Source organism: Symphalangus syndactylus, chromosome 11, assembly GCF_028878055.3.
Source record: "Symphalangus syndactylus isolate Jambi chromosome 11, NHGRI_mSymSyn1-v2.1_pri, whole genome shotgun sequence".
Taxonomy (NCBI): Eukaryota; Metazoa; Chordata; class Mammalia; order Primates; family Hylobatidae; genus Symphalangus; species Symphalangus syndactylus.
This window is the reverse complement of record NC_072433.2, coordinates 17,130,729-17,147,336: the sequence shown is the minus strand read 5'-3', so window position 1 is coordinate 17,147,336 and position 16,608 is coordinate 17,130,729. Positions and strand designations below refer to the sequence as shown.

Below are 16,608 nucleotides of genomic sequence, written 5' to 3'. Positions count from 1 at the left end.
TCTTTATTTTCATGCTTGTCTTTCTACTGAAGCTAATATGAGAAAGTTGGGCCAAATGAGGCTCCTGAATTAAACTGGAGTATCAGCCATGCAGATACGTTTCAAAACTTAAGGTAAATTACTGAAAGAAATGGTAGCAAATCAGATAGATATGGCCTCATTTTATCTCTTTGAAATATTTTTACTCAAGAACTGTGCTTTGAAAACGATTGAATTTTGTATTCTGTGTAGGAACTGACCTTATTTAAGACAAAGGACAGACTAAAAAGTTTTGAGGGGGCGCAGTAAGAAGAACCTTGTTCCTCCCAAAGTGTCCTTGCCTTTACGGTCATGCCATTTGAAATGTCTTATCATCTAGATTTCTATGAAGTCTTCCCTATGAAAATCTTTGAAAAAAGAGAATTTCACAATACTCATGTGACTTAATAGAATAACTCAGAGCACCTTGGTACCAGGCTAAACTTTTCTTTGCTAGTTGCTTCTCTTTGCTCGTAATTTTGCTTTTACTTTATAATCAATTCATCAAGAAACAGCATTCCATCCTTTACCCCATTTCCCTAATTTAGAAATGTGCTTTTTTTTTTTTTGAGTTGGAGTCTGGCTTGTTGCCCAGGCTGGAGTGCAGTGGTGCGATCTCAGCTCACTGCATTCTCCACCTACGGGGTTCAAGCGATTCTCCTGCCTCAGCCTCCTGAGTAGCTGGGATCACAGGCGTGCAGGGTAACTTTTATATTTTTAGTAGATACGGGGTTTCACCATGTTGGCCAGGCTGGTCTCAAACTCCTGAACTCAGGTGATCCGCCTGCCTCGGCCTCCCAAAGTGCTGGGATTACAGGTGTGAGCCACCACGCCCAGCCAAAATGTGCTTTTTAAACGTTGCTGCTAAGATATTACATTTGATAGCTTGATTTTTCTCAGTGGCCTGAAAATAGTTGATGTAATTAAAGTAATGAGAGTTCAAGTGGAACCTCAGTCTCTCTTTTTATTTAAAGAAACAAGATTTGAGATTCTGGCAGCTGCATTGCCTCTTCATGGAAGAGAACTTTTTATTTCAAGGTGGCTGTTGAGCCCGGTCTGATGTAGACTATGCCCCTGGAGTTTGCTGGGTTTTGGAAATGTTTTGCTTATTCATAATGTAGTATTTTCTAAATCATTTAATCTCCCTAATTCTCAAATATGAATGTTGAATAATAGACTGATTTTTGAACTGCCAAAGGAAAATAACCATGATTTGCTGCTCAGAGTTTTAAAAACTGCTTTTCTTTTTCTTAGGTCCAGATAACTCTCACCTCACATGACTGTGGTGAACTGACCAAAAAAGATGTGAAGCTGGCCAAGTTTATTGAAAAAGCAGCTGCTTCTGTGTGATTTCTTCCAAAATACATGTAAAATCTTGTACACATCTTAGCTGCAATGTATGTTGAAGGAAATTTATGTGAACAAATAGAGTTGTTCTTTTTTTTTTTTTTTTTTTTTAAGACTGAGTCTTGCTCTGTCGCCCAGGCTGGAGTGCAGTGGCATGATCTCGGCTCACTGTAACCTCCGCCTCCCAGGTTCAGGCAATTCTCCTGCCTCAGCCTCCTGAGTAGCTGGGATTACAAGCACGTGTCATCACGCCTGGCTAATTTTTGTATTTTTAGTATAGATGGGGTTTCGCCATGTTGGTCAGGCTGGTCTCGAACTCCTGACCTCGTGATCTGCCTGCCTCAGCCTCCCAAAGTGCTGGGATTACAGGCGTGAGCCACCACACCTGGCTGTTGAGTTCTTAAGCCATCATATCTAGAAGCAAAGAAAAAAGAAAAATAACAATTTAAGTTGTGTAAATTTAGTTTGCCTTTATATATTACATTTGGTAAAATCAGTGCTTAAATACGCAGTGATTTAAACTTGAACCTGAGGTATTTTTTCATGCTAATCATATACCTAAGATAAACCAACCCAGTTACTTATATTAATAATATTCAGAAAGAGAAGTGGCTTTTTATTTTTATTTTTTTGAGACGGAGTCTCGCTCTGTCACCAGGCTGGAGTGCAGTGGCGCAATCTTGGCTCACTGCAACCTCTGCCTCCCAGGTTCAAACGATTCTCCTGCCACCGCCTCTCGAGTAGCTGGGACTATAAGCACGTGCCACCACGCCCGGATAATTTTTGTATTTTTAGTAGAGATGGGGTTTCACTATGTTGGCCGGGATGGTCTCGATCTACTGACCTTGTGATCCACCTGCCTCCGCCTCCCAAAGTGTTGGGATCACAGGCGTGAGCCACCGCGCTTGGCCGGAAGTGGCATTCTTAAATTCAAGAAATTGGGATGGGGAGTATTCATTCACACATTTTATAACCCAGAAATTCAAGCAATTTTGGTTACTACAAATGCATTGTGTTGGAGAATAGTTGTAAGGTGGAAAAAGAATTAGGAACTTGCCAGATAGTGAGTTTTAACTTTAAATAACAATTCTTCTTTTGTTTTGTTTTGTTTGAGACAGGGTCTCGCTCTGCTGCCCAGGCTGGAGTGCAGTGGCAGGATCACGGTTCATTGCAGCCTTAACCTCCTGGGCTCAAGCAGTTCTCCCTCCTCAGCCTCCAGAGTAGCTGGGACTATAGGCAAGTGCCACCACGCCTGACTAATTTGTAAATTTTTTGTAGAGATGGGGTCTCCCATCTTGCCAGGCTGACCTTGAACTCTTGGGCTCAAGCAAGCCTCCCGCCTCTGCCTCCCAAAGTCCAAGGATTACAGGTGTGAACATTGCACCCAGCCAGCATAACAGTTTTTGTGTGTATGTGTGTGTGTGTGTGTGTGTGTGTCTGTGTGTTTGTTTTTTTTGACATGGGGTCTCATTCTGTTGCCCAGGCAGGAGTGCAGTGGTGCGACCATGGCTCACTGTAGTCTTGACTTCTCAGGCTCACATGATCCTCTCACCTCAGCCTCCTGAGTAGCTGCAGCTACAGGCATGCATCACCACACCTGGCTTATTTTTACAACTTTTTTGTGGAGACAGGATCTTACTATGTTGCCATGGCTGGTCTAGAACTTCTGGGCTCGAGTGATCCCCCTGCCTTGGCCTCCCAAAATGTTGGGATTACAGGTGTGAGCCACTGTCTCATAACAATTATTTTAAAATTTTTATTCATTTATTTTTAATAATTATACAAGATGGAGTCTCACTATGTTGCCCAGGCTGGTCTTGAATGCCTGGGCTCAAATGATCTTCCTGCCTTGACCTCCCAAAGTGCTGGGATTATAGGCGTGAGCCACTGCGCCCGGCCTATGACAATTCTTATGAAGCTAAAGTTGATTTGGATTTTAGCTGCTGTTACTACTTAAATAATTAATTAGATTAAACAAGTCACAAAAATTGGATGAGCTATTTTGGTGTGTTTTCTTTACTTTTCTCTTTCAACAGAGAGTTGAAGGAGAGGACAAGTGTCTTGTCCGTGGCTTCCAGGAATGTGTGGCAATACAAGATTTACTGTTACAGCAGCCAACTCACCAAGTCATTATTTGACTTACTGAGTTAAGGAGGAACTAAGGGTCATTTTCCACCCCATCATTTGCATGTTTTGACTCCTGAACTGAGGGTCTACAGCCACTGAAGCTAGAAGGGTGTTATTCAGTAGTGAGCTCTACTTACTCCATGTATCACTGACAGATGTAAAAAGGAATATCAAGTAATCTATTATTTAAAAATTGTAATAAGAGTGTTCTTTGAAGGAATTCAGGAATATACTACTAATGAGATTATGATGCAGATATATCCATCCATGAAGCATTTGTTAGTCCCTTGAAGCATCATGGTAGTGGAATTTAACAGGGATCATCTTTGTAAACCCACCTCTCTTTAGGGGCCAGAGAAATCACTGTTTGTTACAACAAGCAAACCTTCCCCTCTCCATGTCACCCTTGCCCCAAACCTGAGAAACATATGGGAACGTGGCACAGAGGCTGAGCTCTCTGAAGCCAGTTCCTGGCTGGTTTTGCTGGCCAGGGAGAGGCAGGTGTGGTCAGTTGCCCTGTGGACATGTGGTGTGCAGGGAGAGAAGAGGGAAAAGAGCCACTCAGGCTCTCTGGCTGTCAGGGGATCCAGACTCTTGGCACTAGAACTTCTGTTTCTTAGAATTCTTTCAGAGGAAAAGACAAAGCTGTATGTTTTTATAAGCTGTTTCCTATAGTATAGATTTGGGACTTTTATACATTTTATTACCAAATATTTTTAGTTAAGTGCTTCAATTTTCAACATTAATTTTTAAAAAATTTTCTTTTGAGAATCATCACCTGGATTTACATGAATTTTTTAAACATGAAAAAATTTAAACATATTCAAAAGTACATGAATAGTACATTGAAGCCTTATATATGGATCACCCAGATATAAAAATTACCAAGATTTTGTCCCAGTTGCTTCATTTTCCCTGTTTCCTTCTTTGCTAAAGTATTTGAAAGCAAATCCCAGATAGCTGATCATTTCACGGCTCCTTTAGTAAGTTTCTATGGAAAATATGGCCATTTTCTTGTATAAACCACAGTACTTTTTTTTTTTTTTCTCTTTTTTTGAAACGGAGTCTCACACTGTCGCCCAGGCTGGAGTGCAATGGCATGATCTTGGCTCACTGCAACCTCTGCCTTCCAGATTCAGGCGATTCTCCTGCCTCAGCCCCCCAGGTAGCGGGGATTACAGGTGTGCGCCACCATGCCCAGCTAATTTTTTTTTATATCTTTAGTAGAGATGGGGTTTCACCATGTTGGCCAGGCTGGTCTCGAGCTCCTGACCTCGTGATCCGCCCGCTTAGGCCTCCCAAAGTGCTGGGATTATAGGCGTAAGCCACAGCGCCCGGCCCACAGTACCATTTTTATACCTAACAAAGTGATTCCTTGGTATACTTAATACCTAGGCAAAATCAAATTGTCCTGAAGGTCATGAATGTCCTTGGACAGTGATTTGGTTCTAATCCAGGATCTATATGAAGCCCACCGATCGCATCTGGTTGTTGTGTCTCTTTAGTCTCTCAATCTGAAGCAAGCTCCCCTCCCTTCCTCATTTCCCCATGTTATTGATTTATTGTAAAAGCTGGGTCAGTTGTGCTGTAGAATATTCTGCCTTCTGGATTTGTTTGTTTCTTCCTGTGGTGTCATTTAACTTGTTTTAGTATACCCTAAACGGAACCCTTTTCCTCTGTTTTGAGTGGAAGTCTGAGAGGCTAAACTTGATGGCTGTGTTAACATGTGTCACATGTAGCACAGTGGAGAAAGCAGGATATGGCTCATAATTACAGTGGTGAAGACCTGAGAATGAAGTTGCTAGTTATCACCTACATTAGGGTTTGACAGAGGTCTATGTTATGGGTCACTGCATCTGCTGGAACTCACAGACTTTACTATAGAGAATCAAAGATCCCGTATCTGAAGTCTATGGAAATGCTCATGGTGGTAAATTCCGACAGAATGAAACACCAAACTTGCTTCAAGTAACTCACGTTTCAACTTAAAAGAGACATTGTCAAAGTTGGACGCCCCCAGGTTCCTGTCTGTTCCAAATCTTTGCATGATGACAGTGGTTTCTCTGATGTGGTAAGCTTTGGCTTCCCTCTATTTTCTTTCTAAAAGATCACTGGAGTAGAGAGGAGTTAAACAGACATGACCTATGACCTCTTGCATGACCTCCACAGATAGCAAACCGGGCCGACATGGTTGACGATGTCCTTTTCTACAATGAAGTTAATGAAAGTTCTGAAAATAATGATTTCTTTCTGACATTGATAGAATTTAGGAAACCTTTGGATAAATAGCTTAAGCATGGCTGTTTATGTTTTTGCTATAGACAAAAAGCAGCAGCATGTACATTGTATTTGGACGCAAGCCTGCCTCCGTTAATATAGTGAACTATTGGACCACTAGGGTTAGTAGGGAGCGATCTGTACACTTTCTGATTCAGCATTCAGAAACATTCTAGTTGGACTCTGTAGCTTTCAGTTTTGTAAAGTTATCAGCACAACATCGGGAGGTGTAATAGGGTTTGGCCATCGTATGTGAGCTTTGTGTTTCAATGCCGGTTACTCAGGACTAGTAAATTAATGACACTGTCCAGAGGACTTCAGGGTCACCAAGCTGCTGCGCCTGCCATTGGCTGACTCTCCCTGGCTATCTGTGGCTGAGATGGTGCTGCTCAGGTCACGCAGAGCATGAGCTGCTGCTGAAAGGGCACAGGAGATGGCCCTTGGGCTTCTCATCCCAGGATGCCTGCCCTGCCCACCAATCCATGAGAAGATATGTATGATTTCAGTAGGCCCTGGATCAGCTTGTCACCTCTGGTTTGCTGTTGCTTTCTACTCACTCAGCTGGAGTTTCATTTCCAGACTAAAGTCTTCATCATTGGCTTCAGAAACAGCATTCATCTGTGGCTGTGCTGATGTAGTACACCAAGAACAACTGGGCTCTTCTCTGTCACTTTCGGTGGGCTACCTTCCCTCACCTCTCCAAGCAGCATGAAAGAATTCTTTACATTTTTAATCTCTTTTTTGTTTTTCTCTGAAAGTATGCTTTGGTGCTTAAAGAGAGAAGTCACAAAAGTGTACTACTGAGTTTCCTGGAGATGAAATCCTGTTGTCCCTAGCTACGTGAATGAGCACAGGGATCCCTGATGCCATTATTTTGTATATTCATACGGCACACACTTACTGAGGGCCTTCTGTGTGCCCTAGGGGATTGAGCACAGTGACATATCAGGGCAGGTAGAAACAGATGGAGAGCTGATGCAGGCTCTCTTAGAGCAGCTGCTCCAGGAGGCCCCTGTGGATGGATGTTGAGCAGGAACCCTGAGACATTAGGGGCATATAACTAAAGGATATAGCAGGAGTTATAGGAGGAGCTGATCCCTGAGGGAAACAATGTAGAGGGAGAAGATGGGGCTAAAGTTTGAATTGTGGGGACATTAATCACAGTGATTCTTAAAACTTTGCTGTTGATGATTTTAAATGGAGAAAATGAGTACATAAGCTGTTATTTCCCAGTTTAGTATATTGGTTGCCCACAAGAGTATTTTCCTACCACGAATGGTCATATATACTTGTTGTAGAATACCAGGGACAGCAGAGATGGTGGGGTGGTTACTTCCTTTTCTTACAGCCCAAGAACTTTGGTGTCCAGGAAATTGACCAATTTAGCCACTGAAATTTAATACAACACAGGGCTACCCAGATCCCACTGTCCTGATTTGCCCTGAAAGCCAAAGAAGTTAGGAGAAGGTGAGTGGGGAGAATATATTAATCCTGAGAGTTGAACAGAGCAAAAATCCCTATTACTTTTGTACTTGAAACATCTCTGCCTCATGTGCTCACTCTTTATATTCTATTTAGGTGGTTTATATGTGCACATCCCATCCTATGCCTGCAGTTAGCCAACTCAGGGTTTATATTGCCTCCTTTCTTTTTTTCTTTCTTTTTTTTTTTTTTTTTAAGAGATGGGGTCTCATTCTGTCATGCAGACTGGAGTGCAGTGGTGTGATCGCAGCTCATTGTAACCTCCAACTCCTGGACTCAAGCACCTTGGCCTCTCTGGTAGCTGGGACTGCAGGTGCATGCCACCACACCTACCTAATTTTTTTTATTTTTATTTTTTGTAGAGACAGTCTCACTATGTTGCCCAGGCTGGTCTTGAACTCCTGGGCTCAAGTTATCCTGCTGCCTCAGCCTCCCATGGGTAATTTTTATTTCCTTTTTTTTTTTTGGAGGTGGAGTTTTGCTCTTGTCACCCAGGCTGGAGTGCAATGGCACGATCTCAGCTCACTGCAGTCTCCACCTCCTGGGTTCAAGTGATTCTCCAACCTCAGCCTCCTGAGTAGCTGAGATTACAGGCACCTGCCACCATGCGTGGCTAATTTTTGTATTTTGTTTAGTAAGAGACGGGGGGTTTCACCACGTTGGCCAGACTAGTCTTGAACTCCTGACCTCAAGCGATCTGCCTGCCTCGGCCTCCCAAAGTGCTGAGATTAAAGGTGTGAGCCACTGTGCCTCACCGCTGATTTTTATTTCTTATTTTTTTTTAGAGATGGGGGTCTCACTATGTTGCCCAGGCTGATCTCAAACTCCTGGCCTCAAGTGATCCTCCCACCTTAGCCTCCCCAGTTGCTGGGATTGTAAGTGTGAGCCACTATCCCTACCTCACTATTACCTTCTTTGCTTCTCTTGTTTTCTTTTGTTCTAAGTCAAACCCATCGCAATCTTTTCTTGTCCTTCCAGGTGTTTCCAGTGCTGTGCCCTGGATGTGCTCTCTTTCTCTTAGAGCCCAGAGAACTTGCTTTTCCCCCTTATATGACCCTTAACTTTTTCTAACACATTATTAAGGGCCTGTGTCTATCAGCTAGGGGCACTTCTTGAAGGGAGGGCCTTTGTGTGGTCTATTTCTAGTGACTTCCAGCTTTGCAAGTTTTCTTTTTTGTAGAGACAAAAAAGAGTTTGCAAGTTTACAAAACTTGCAAACCCAGAGCCTCATGATTGCTGGGTGCCCATAGTCTTTTTGCTGAATGGAGGCACTCAGTCTCCTTGGGAAGACAGAATCCATGATAGACCCACTTGGGAGCTCCCCACTTCAGGAGCCTGCACACTGGTAATGCAACAGAATGCCAAAGAGTGACCTCATAAAGCAAGGATTCCCTTCGTGGCCCCTTCTCTGCTGCCTCTCAGAATCCAGATGCTAAGGAAAATCCCTAAGCAGAGATTTTCTGTTGGATGCTAAAAGCAAGGAATAAAAGTTGAAAATTTGGAAAATGTCTCAACGCCATCACCAGCGCCACTCGAGAGTCATTTCTAGTTCACCAGTTGATACTACATCGGTGGGATTTTGCCCAACATTCAAGAAATTTAAGTAAATATTATCTATCTCCATTGCCTGTTAAGAAATGTGCTAGTGGAAGTGTAAGGGCAGGGTGTCAGTGTTCTCTAAGCCTCTTCCCTCAGATACTCGTCTGCTTACCAAAATAAGTTGCATGTCCTTGACAATCTGGTTTCTATGATTGGTGAGGCTGACATACTGTTATGTGCCCTGTAGACTTGAATGACCAGTTTGACTCAGTTTTGTCCTTTTCTATTAATGACTGTTAGATAATCTGAAGGCTTTTTTTTTTTATAATAGATCCCATCTTAAATCAGATAATGAAAATTACATATCTCGATATATTAGAAAAGTATATACATTCTGGCTGGGCGCGGTGGCTCACACCTGTAATCCCCGCACTTTGGGAGGCTGGGGCGGATCACTTGAGGTCAGGAGTTTGAGACCAGCTTGGCCAACGTGGCGAAACCCCATCTCTACTAAAAATACACAGATTAGCCCGGAGTGATGGTGTGCACCTGTTGTCCTAGCTACTCGGGATGCTGAGGCAGGAGAATCCCTTGATCCTGGGCGGCGAAAGTTGCAGTGAGCCAAGATTGTACCACTGCACTCCAGCCTGGGTGACAGAACAAGACTCTGTCTCAGAAAAAAAAAAAAAAAAAAAAAAGAAAGAAAAAGAAAAGTATATACTATTTTTTTTAACTATTATGAGAATGTGTTCATTTCATTTGTAACATATAATGGGAAACAGTAATACGTACTCTTTGAGAAAACTTGCAAAGCACAGATAAATGGAAATAGGAAAAGGAATCACCTATAACCTCATTATCCATAGACAGACACTGTTAAAATTTTGGCATATTTCCTGCTGATTTTTTCTACCTGCTGATTTTTGCACAGGTGAGATAATTTTGAACAGAGAATTTTGTATCTTTGGTTTTTGTGTTTTGCTGCACACAAAAACAGAACAAGATATAAAAATGGATCATAAACATTTTTCTAAATCCTGAAAAATGCATAGACATGTTTTAGTGCCTGTATTTCACGAGATGGACATACCATAATTTACTTACACAGTCCTTTTTGTTAGATGTTTAAATTGTTTTCAAGCTTCTCAGTGCTGGAAAAAATACTGAGATAGACATTTTTAGTTGAAGTTATTTCATTTCAGGTTATATTCTCTTGGGTCAGAGAATGAATGGTTCTCAGACTTTTCAAAAGAGCTGGTCAGTTTTTATGCCTCTGGCAGTTTTTGAGAGTGCTCAATCATACTACACTGTTGTTGCCAGCATTAGATCTTACCATGTTTAAGTCTTTGCTAATTTTATAAACAAAAATAATGGTTTTGCTTTGCATCTCCCTGATTACTATTGCTGTAGAACATATTTGGAGAAGTTTGTTTGTCTTTGGTATTTATTTCATGAATAGATTGTGCGCCCATTTTCTCTTGGAGTATTCAGTTTTTTATTATTGATGTGAGCATGTGTATGGGTGATTATTTGATGATTATCAGTTTTGCTTAGTAGACTGGCAATATTTAGTCTTGCTCTCACTGTGTTCCCAGTGCCTACTAGATTGCTTGATATGTAGTTGCCACTCAATAAAGATTTGTTGAGTAAATGAAGATGACACTTTGTTTTGCTGGAGAAGGAGTGGTGACCATTCTTTTTCAGAGGTCCGGGGAGAGGGAGCTAAGTAACTGAGTGGGGACAGAGTATCCGTGATCATCATATGTATGTCGGTGGTCATTTATTCAACATCTCATTGCTATTTAAAAGTATATGTAGGCCGGGCGTGGTGGCTCACGCTTGTAATCCCAGCACTTTGGGAGGCCGAGGCGGGTGGATCACGAGGTCAGGAGATCGAGACCACGGTGAAACCCCGTCTCTACTAAAAATACAAAAAAAAATTAGCCAGGCGTGGTGGCGGGCGCCTGTAGTCCCAGCTACTCAGAGAGGCTGAGGCAGGAGAATGGCGTGAACCTGGGAGGCGGAGCTTGCAGTGAGCTGAGATTGCGCCACTGCACTCCAGCCTGGGTGACAGAGTGAGACTCCGTCTCAAAAAAAAAAAAAAAAAAAAAAGAAGTATATGTAAATTTATATTCACACAAGAGAGAAAGCAGAGCCTTGTCCCTACAAAAAGGTATGTATTATGTGGGGATCTAGCTCTATTGTGCCGTAACCATACTTCACATTCAACTTTTTGACAGGAGGAACGATGATGAGTGTCGGGCATTTGTGAAGAGAGTCATAATGAGCCATTTCTTTGAGATAATTATGATTAGCACTGTCACATCGAATGCCTTTTTTATGGCCTTGTGGACCAGTTATGACATAAGATACCGCTTGTTCAGACTTCTTGAGGTAAGCAGACAAAATGGGTCCATTTTCTTCTTTTTTCAAACATGCTTTATTTCTGGAAACATTATGAGATTTTTTTTTTTTTTTTTTTTCCGAGACAGAATCTCACTCTGTCAGGCTGGAGTGCAGTGGCATGATCTCAGCTCACTGCAACCTCCATCTCCACTTCCCGGGTTCAAGCAATTCCTCTGCCTTAGCCTCCCGAATAGCTGGGATTACAGGCGCCTGCCACCACACCCAGCTAATTTTGTATTTTTAGTGGAGACAGGGTTTCACCATGTTGGCCAGGTTGGTCTTGATCTCTTGACCTCGTGATCCACCCGCCTCAGCCTCCCAGGAAGTGCTGGGATGACAGGCGTGAGCCATCGTGCCCAGCCCATTATAAGATTTTTAAGGTATTTTGCTTCAAGAAATTTTCCGTAGAATTCTAAAAATACTCTAAAATCTGGGAAGAGGGTGGCAAGAGCAGCAGTGGTGACATGGTGGATTTTTTTTTTTTTTTTTTTTTTTTTTTTTTTGAGACGGAGTCTCTCCCTGTTGCCCAAGCTGGAGTGAAATGGTGCTATCTTGGCTCACTGCAGCCTCTGCCTCCCAGGTTCAAGTGATTCTCCTGCCTCAGCTGACCTGAGTAGCTGGGGTCACAGGCACACACCATCATGCTTGGGTAATTTTTGTGTTTTTAGTAGAGACGGGGTCTTGCCATGTTGGCCAGGATGGTCTTGAACTCCTGACCTCAAGTGATCTGCCTGCCTCGGGCTCCCAAAGTGCTGGGATTACTGGCATGAGCCACCGCGCCTGGCCAGTGACATGGTTTTTAAGTCTCCTTGAATCTCCTCTCAAAAACCCAGCAAGCCTGGGCAACAAAGTGGGACTCCCATCTCTTTCTCTCTTTTTTTTTTTTTTTTTTTTTTTGAGACGGAGTCTCGCTCTGTCACCCAGGCTGGAGTGCAGTGGTGCAATCTCCGCTCACTGCAAGCTCCGCCTCCCGGGTTCACGCCACTCTCTTGCCCCAGCCTCCCGAGTAGCTGGGATTACAGGTGCCCACCACAACGCCCGGCTAATTTTTTGTGTTTTTAGTAGAGACGGGGTTTCACCCTGTTAGCCAGGATGGTCTTTATCTCCTGACCTCGTGATCCACCCTCCTCGGCCTCCCAGAGTGCTGGGATTACAGGCGTTAGCCACCGCGCCCGGCCCCTCCCATCTCTATTAAAAAAAAAAGTTGGGCATGGTGGTGCATACCCTGAGTCCCAGCTACTCTAGAGGTTGAGGTGGGAGAATTGCTTGAGCCTGGGAGTTCGAGGCTGCAGTGAGCTGTGATTGCACCACTGCACTCTGGCCTGGGCAACAGAGTGAGACCTTGTCCCAAACAACCAACGAAAAAAACCAGAGCAACTAGGGTGCAAAGCCAAGAACCCATAGGCAGCATTTACAACAAAACTGGTTAGTTTCCTTACTACAAGCCACAAGAACTGAATAGTATTAGCTTCTGTGGGGGAAGAAACAGAGGGAAGCCATTATTTATTTATTAGAAAGTGTGATGGGCTGATGTGAGAACAGCATTTGATATCAGGAACGGTATTGTCTAATCCAATACTGGGCTAGATCAAGAGGTTCCTGGTAATTTTTGAAGGGGCTAGAGCAGCAAATGGTATGAACTTTCAAAGCTCACCAGCTAGAGGTCTTTTTAAAGACAGGATCCCACAGTTAGGATAAATATTGGAAATGGAGTAAAAATTGAGCAGGTTAGAGACATAGAGATGAAGGAAGAGAAGGTTCAGATAAAATTGGAGGAGGAACCAGGATACCTCAAAAATCAAGCTACTGCATTTTTAAACACAACACAAAAGCAGAAGAATGAGCTCAGTGAGGTTAGAACCACACCATCTTCTAAAAGCTCAAGAAAACAAATTTTATGTAAAACAGCACAATAGAAAAAGATTGATGGTGCTATAATTGTGTTTTTAGAAAAAAAGGGTTGAGATAAAGTCTCATACAAAATTACTGTAAGAAAAAAGAGAATAAGGTAGAGAATAATCCCCTTATACAGGCTGAGCATCCCGAATTTGAAAATCTGGAACCTGAAATGCTGCAAAATGCAAAACATTCTGAGCACTGACATGACACTCAAAGGAAAGGCTTACTGGAGCATTTTGGATTTTGGATTTTCAGATGTGCGTTGCTCAACTGGTAAAGAAAATGCAAATATTCCAAAATCCAAAAAATTTGAGATCCAAAACACTTCTGTTCCAAGCATTTCACATAAGAGATACTTAACCCATAGATAATGAAAGCCCGCCACAAAGACATGCCCACAAAACAGGGAGAGACTGTAGCATACGACTTTAAAACAAGGCAGATGTTTAAGAAAGTGATACAAGATAGGAAAGAACAGAAGTGAAAAGACAAAACTCAGGAAAGAATTAGAAATAAAAATTTCAAAAATAAAGACTAAAATAGACTAAGAGCTATTAATTGCAACAGATAATAGCTTAAGAGAAATATAGGATTAAATGTAGGAAATTTTTTAAATCAATAAGAAATGAAGAGATGAAAAGGTTTCAAGAGAAAATGATGAACATCGAAGATGGGGAAAAAAATCCAGCTTAATGACAATAGAAGCCCCTGAATTTGAAACAAAACAGAAACAAAGCAAAGGAACAGAACAAATGCTGAAGTCTATAATCCAAGAAAAGTTACCTGAAACAAAAGATTTGGAACTGTGTGTTGAAAGAGCACACATTGCATACCTGAGAATATGGACTTTGAGCAATAAACACCAAAACATATTCTAGTAAAATTATTGGATTTTAAAGGAAAGAGGGGGTGAAGGAAACTAAGTATCAATGTAATGTGGCTTATAAGAAGACAATTACTTATCATCAAACTTTGCTATGGTAATATGCCAAAAGAAAATAGAGTTACATATTTAAGATACTTCAGCAAAGAAAATGTAAACCAAGAATTTTAGATCAGAAAAATTGACTTTCAAGTATAAAGGACATAGACAAATTCATCAATATTCAAAAACTTGGGGAATATTGTTTCCATGAGCCCTTCCTTAGTAATTTACTAAAGAATAGGTTTCAGCCAATCAAAATGATTAGAGAAGCATCAACATTAGGACTGAAGATGAGCATTAAATATGTAGTTATTTACGGTGAAACCCCGTCTCTACCAAAAAAAAAAAAAAAATTAGCTGGGCGTGGTGGCGGGCACCTGTAATCCCAGCTACTCGGGAGGCTGAGGCAGGAGAATGGCGTGAACCCAGGAGGCGGAGCTTGCAGTGAGCCGAGATCGCGCCACTGCACTCCAGCCTGGGTGACAAAGCGAGACTACATCTCAAAAAAAAAAAAAAAATGTAGTTATTTGTAGAACTAATATTAATTGTGGTTTAGCAGAGAGAATATAGTATATAATGAATGCATCCTCTGACAGTGAAGATAGAGTATGACTAAAAAATGGGAGACAATGGGGAAAGCCAATATAAAAAGTTTCAAAATCATTTTCAGTAATCAGCTTAGTGGCAACACTATTAGTAGTGTTATTCTGAGACTTGTATGTGTGTAATACAGGATAAGGCAATTGAGTAATTATGGGACAGTTTATTTCTGTCATCTCCTGTGTTCTTAAGAACCAGGATACTCATGGAAGATAGAACCCAGGACTTCTTTGAGAAATAACCAATTCCAGGTCTAGGGCAGGAGGTACACGAGATGAACCAGGATTATCTTGTCATAGACCTAGCAAGGAAGCTATCAAAGACTCCTGGGGTCATGTCAAAAGTCTCAGGAGACTATGTGAAGAGTCCTACTGGCCAAAGATGGGACAGTTTGAGCTCCAATAAGAAGAATAATTGCCATGTATTGAAACTCATCAAATAATCTATGAGGTTTTAATGATACCCTAAAACAAACTGTCCACTTTTGGAGGATGATAAGGAGCTAATCCTTTATCTTGATAATTAGTAAATTAAGGGAAAGAGTCAAGCATTACTGACCTTATGTGAACTGCAATACTGAGTAAGCATATAGTAGGTGAGGGGAAACATCTTTTTATAGATGTGTCCCCCTTAATAAGTGAAAAAGAAATGATAGAATATCACAGTTTTTCAATGCCCAAGGAAGTAATTGATCTAGGCACTGAGCATCAGTGGCTGCTACCATCATAAAAAGAGAGACAACCAGAAATTATGTGCCATCTATAAAAGAACAGCACCTCTAATCTTGCCAAAGAGATCAGGAGATATGGAGGCCAGAGGGATATGCTTAACTGTACCATGAGCGTGCACTCAGCAAAATCCAGACTGGGAGATTTTATAAGTCAAACTCCCCAGGTTCTTTAACAGATAAATTGTAAGGAAAGAAAAAGGAATGGGAGACTTAAAAGATACACCAAAAGTTTAAAAATTTATAAAATGGCAAGACGACTTATTAGTTCTAGGGATACATACATGAATTTCTATCTATAAAGAAATGCAAGGTATTAATTACTATAAAAATTTGGATAGTGGTTAATTTTGGGTGGAGGGAGGGAGTTGTAATTGGGATGTGGGGGCACATGAGGGGCTTCTGGGATGGCAGAGTTCTATTTCTTGACCTAGGTCGTAGTTACAGGGATATCGGCCTTGAAATAATTTATTACGCTATATATTTGTTCATGTGGTTCTATATGTGTGTTTATTTTGCAATAAAAAGGTTAAAAATATACTCTTCTTATCTTTAGGATAAATAGCAAATTTCCTTCTTGGGGGTGAAAAGGTTAGCATAAACATAGTGTGGTATCAGAGGCAGTCGAGGTGGTGGGATACCATAATTAATGCTTAAAATGTGTCAGATCCACTTGGCACCACTTCTGTGAACATGTTGGTATGGCAGTGAATTCCACACCACAAATCCAGAGATTGGTTATGGAGTGTGGAACATCATGTTAGGTATAGGACTTGGCAGGGGTCAGGGAAAGAGACAAATTGAGGAGCCTAAATCCTCTGTTTGCCCTCCTGAGGCCATAAGGGTCACTAAGCATGTATCCTGGTTTAGGGACCTGGTTTGCAAGCCTAGGGGATGTTCTGTGATGTGCAGACATTGGAGTCATACAGATTTGGGTTCAAGCCCCAGCTTCCTACCTTCCTACTAACTGATAATTTGGACAAGTCACTTAAGCTCTCTGTGGTTTGTCTGCAACATTTGTAAAATGATATAATTAATATACAACTTACAGGGTGGTGGTACAGCCATTGAAAATAACATGTATGAAAGCCCCTGGTTAACTGTGAAACTGAGAAATTATTAACACTTCTGGGAACCCCACCGAAGGTGCTGAGAAAGATGTGAGAGAGCCCTGATCTCTCACCTCTGGCTAACCTTGAAGCTCTGTGCAAGCAGGGAATGAAGGCTGAGGCAGAGTGGTAAGTTGCTAGAGCATTGAACA

The 16,608-nt window shown here is 41.8% G+C and overlaps 2 protein-coding genes across 5 annotated transcripts in view; both read left to right on the top strand.

The window, feature by feature from the left end:
* Window positions 1-10,445, top strand: part of PCBD2 (pterin-4 alpha-carbinolamine dehydratase 2) — a 58,543-nt gene extending 48,098 nt beyond the window's left edge. Inside the window, exons 4-5 of one of the 2 annotated variants that reach the window (XM_063611719.1) lie at window positions 1,273-1,415; window positions 2,484-10,445. In XM_063611719.1, the coding sequence (XP_063467789.1) occupies window positions 1,273-1,368 (96 nt within the window). In that variant the 3' untranslated portion in view covers window positions 1,369-1,415; window positions 2,484-10,445. Of the gene's footprint in view, window positions 1-1,272 lie in introns of both variants that reach the window. The other variant, XM_055233052.2, reaches the window with a different exon arrangement.
* The window catches only part of CATSPER3 (cation channel sperm associated 3), a 54,307-nt gene continuing 39,000 nt past the window's right edge, over window positions 1,302-16,608 (top strand). For 2 of the 3 annotated variants that reach the window (XM_063611691.1, XM_055233044.2), the window contains exons 1-2: window positions 8,707-8,854; window positions 11,031-11,184. In XM_063611691.1, coding sequence (XP_063467761.1) covers window positions 8,757-8,854; window positions 11,031-11,184 — 252 coding nt within the window. In that variant the 5' untranslated portion in view covers window positions 8,707-8,756. Of the gene's footprint in view, window positions 1,386-8,706; window positions 8,855-11,030; window positions 11,185-16,608 lie in introns of those variants that run through there. The other variant, XM_063611690.1, reaches the window with a different exon arrangement.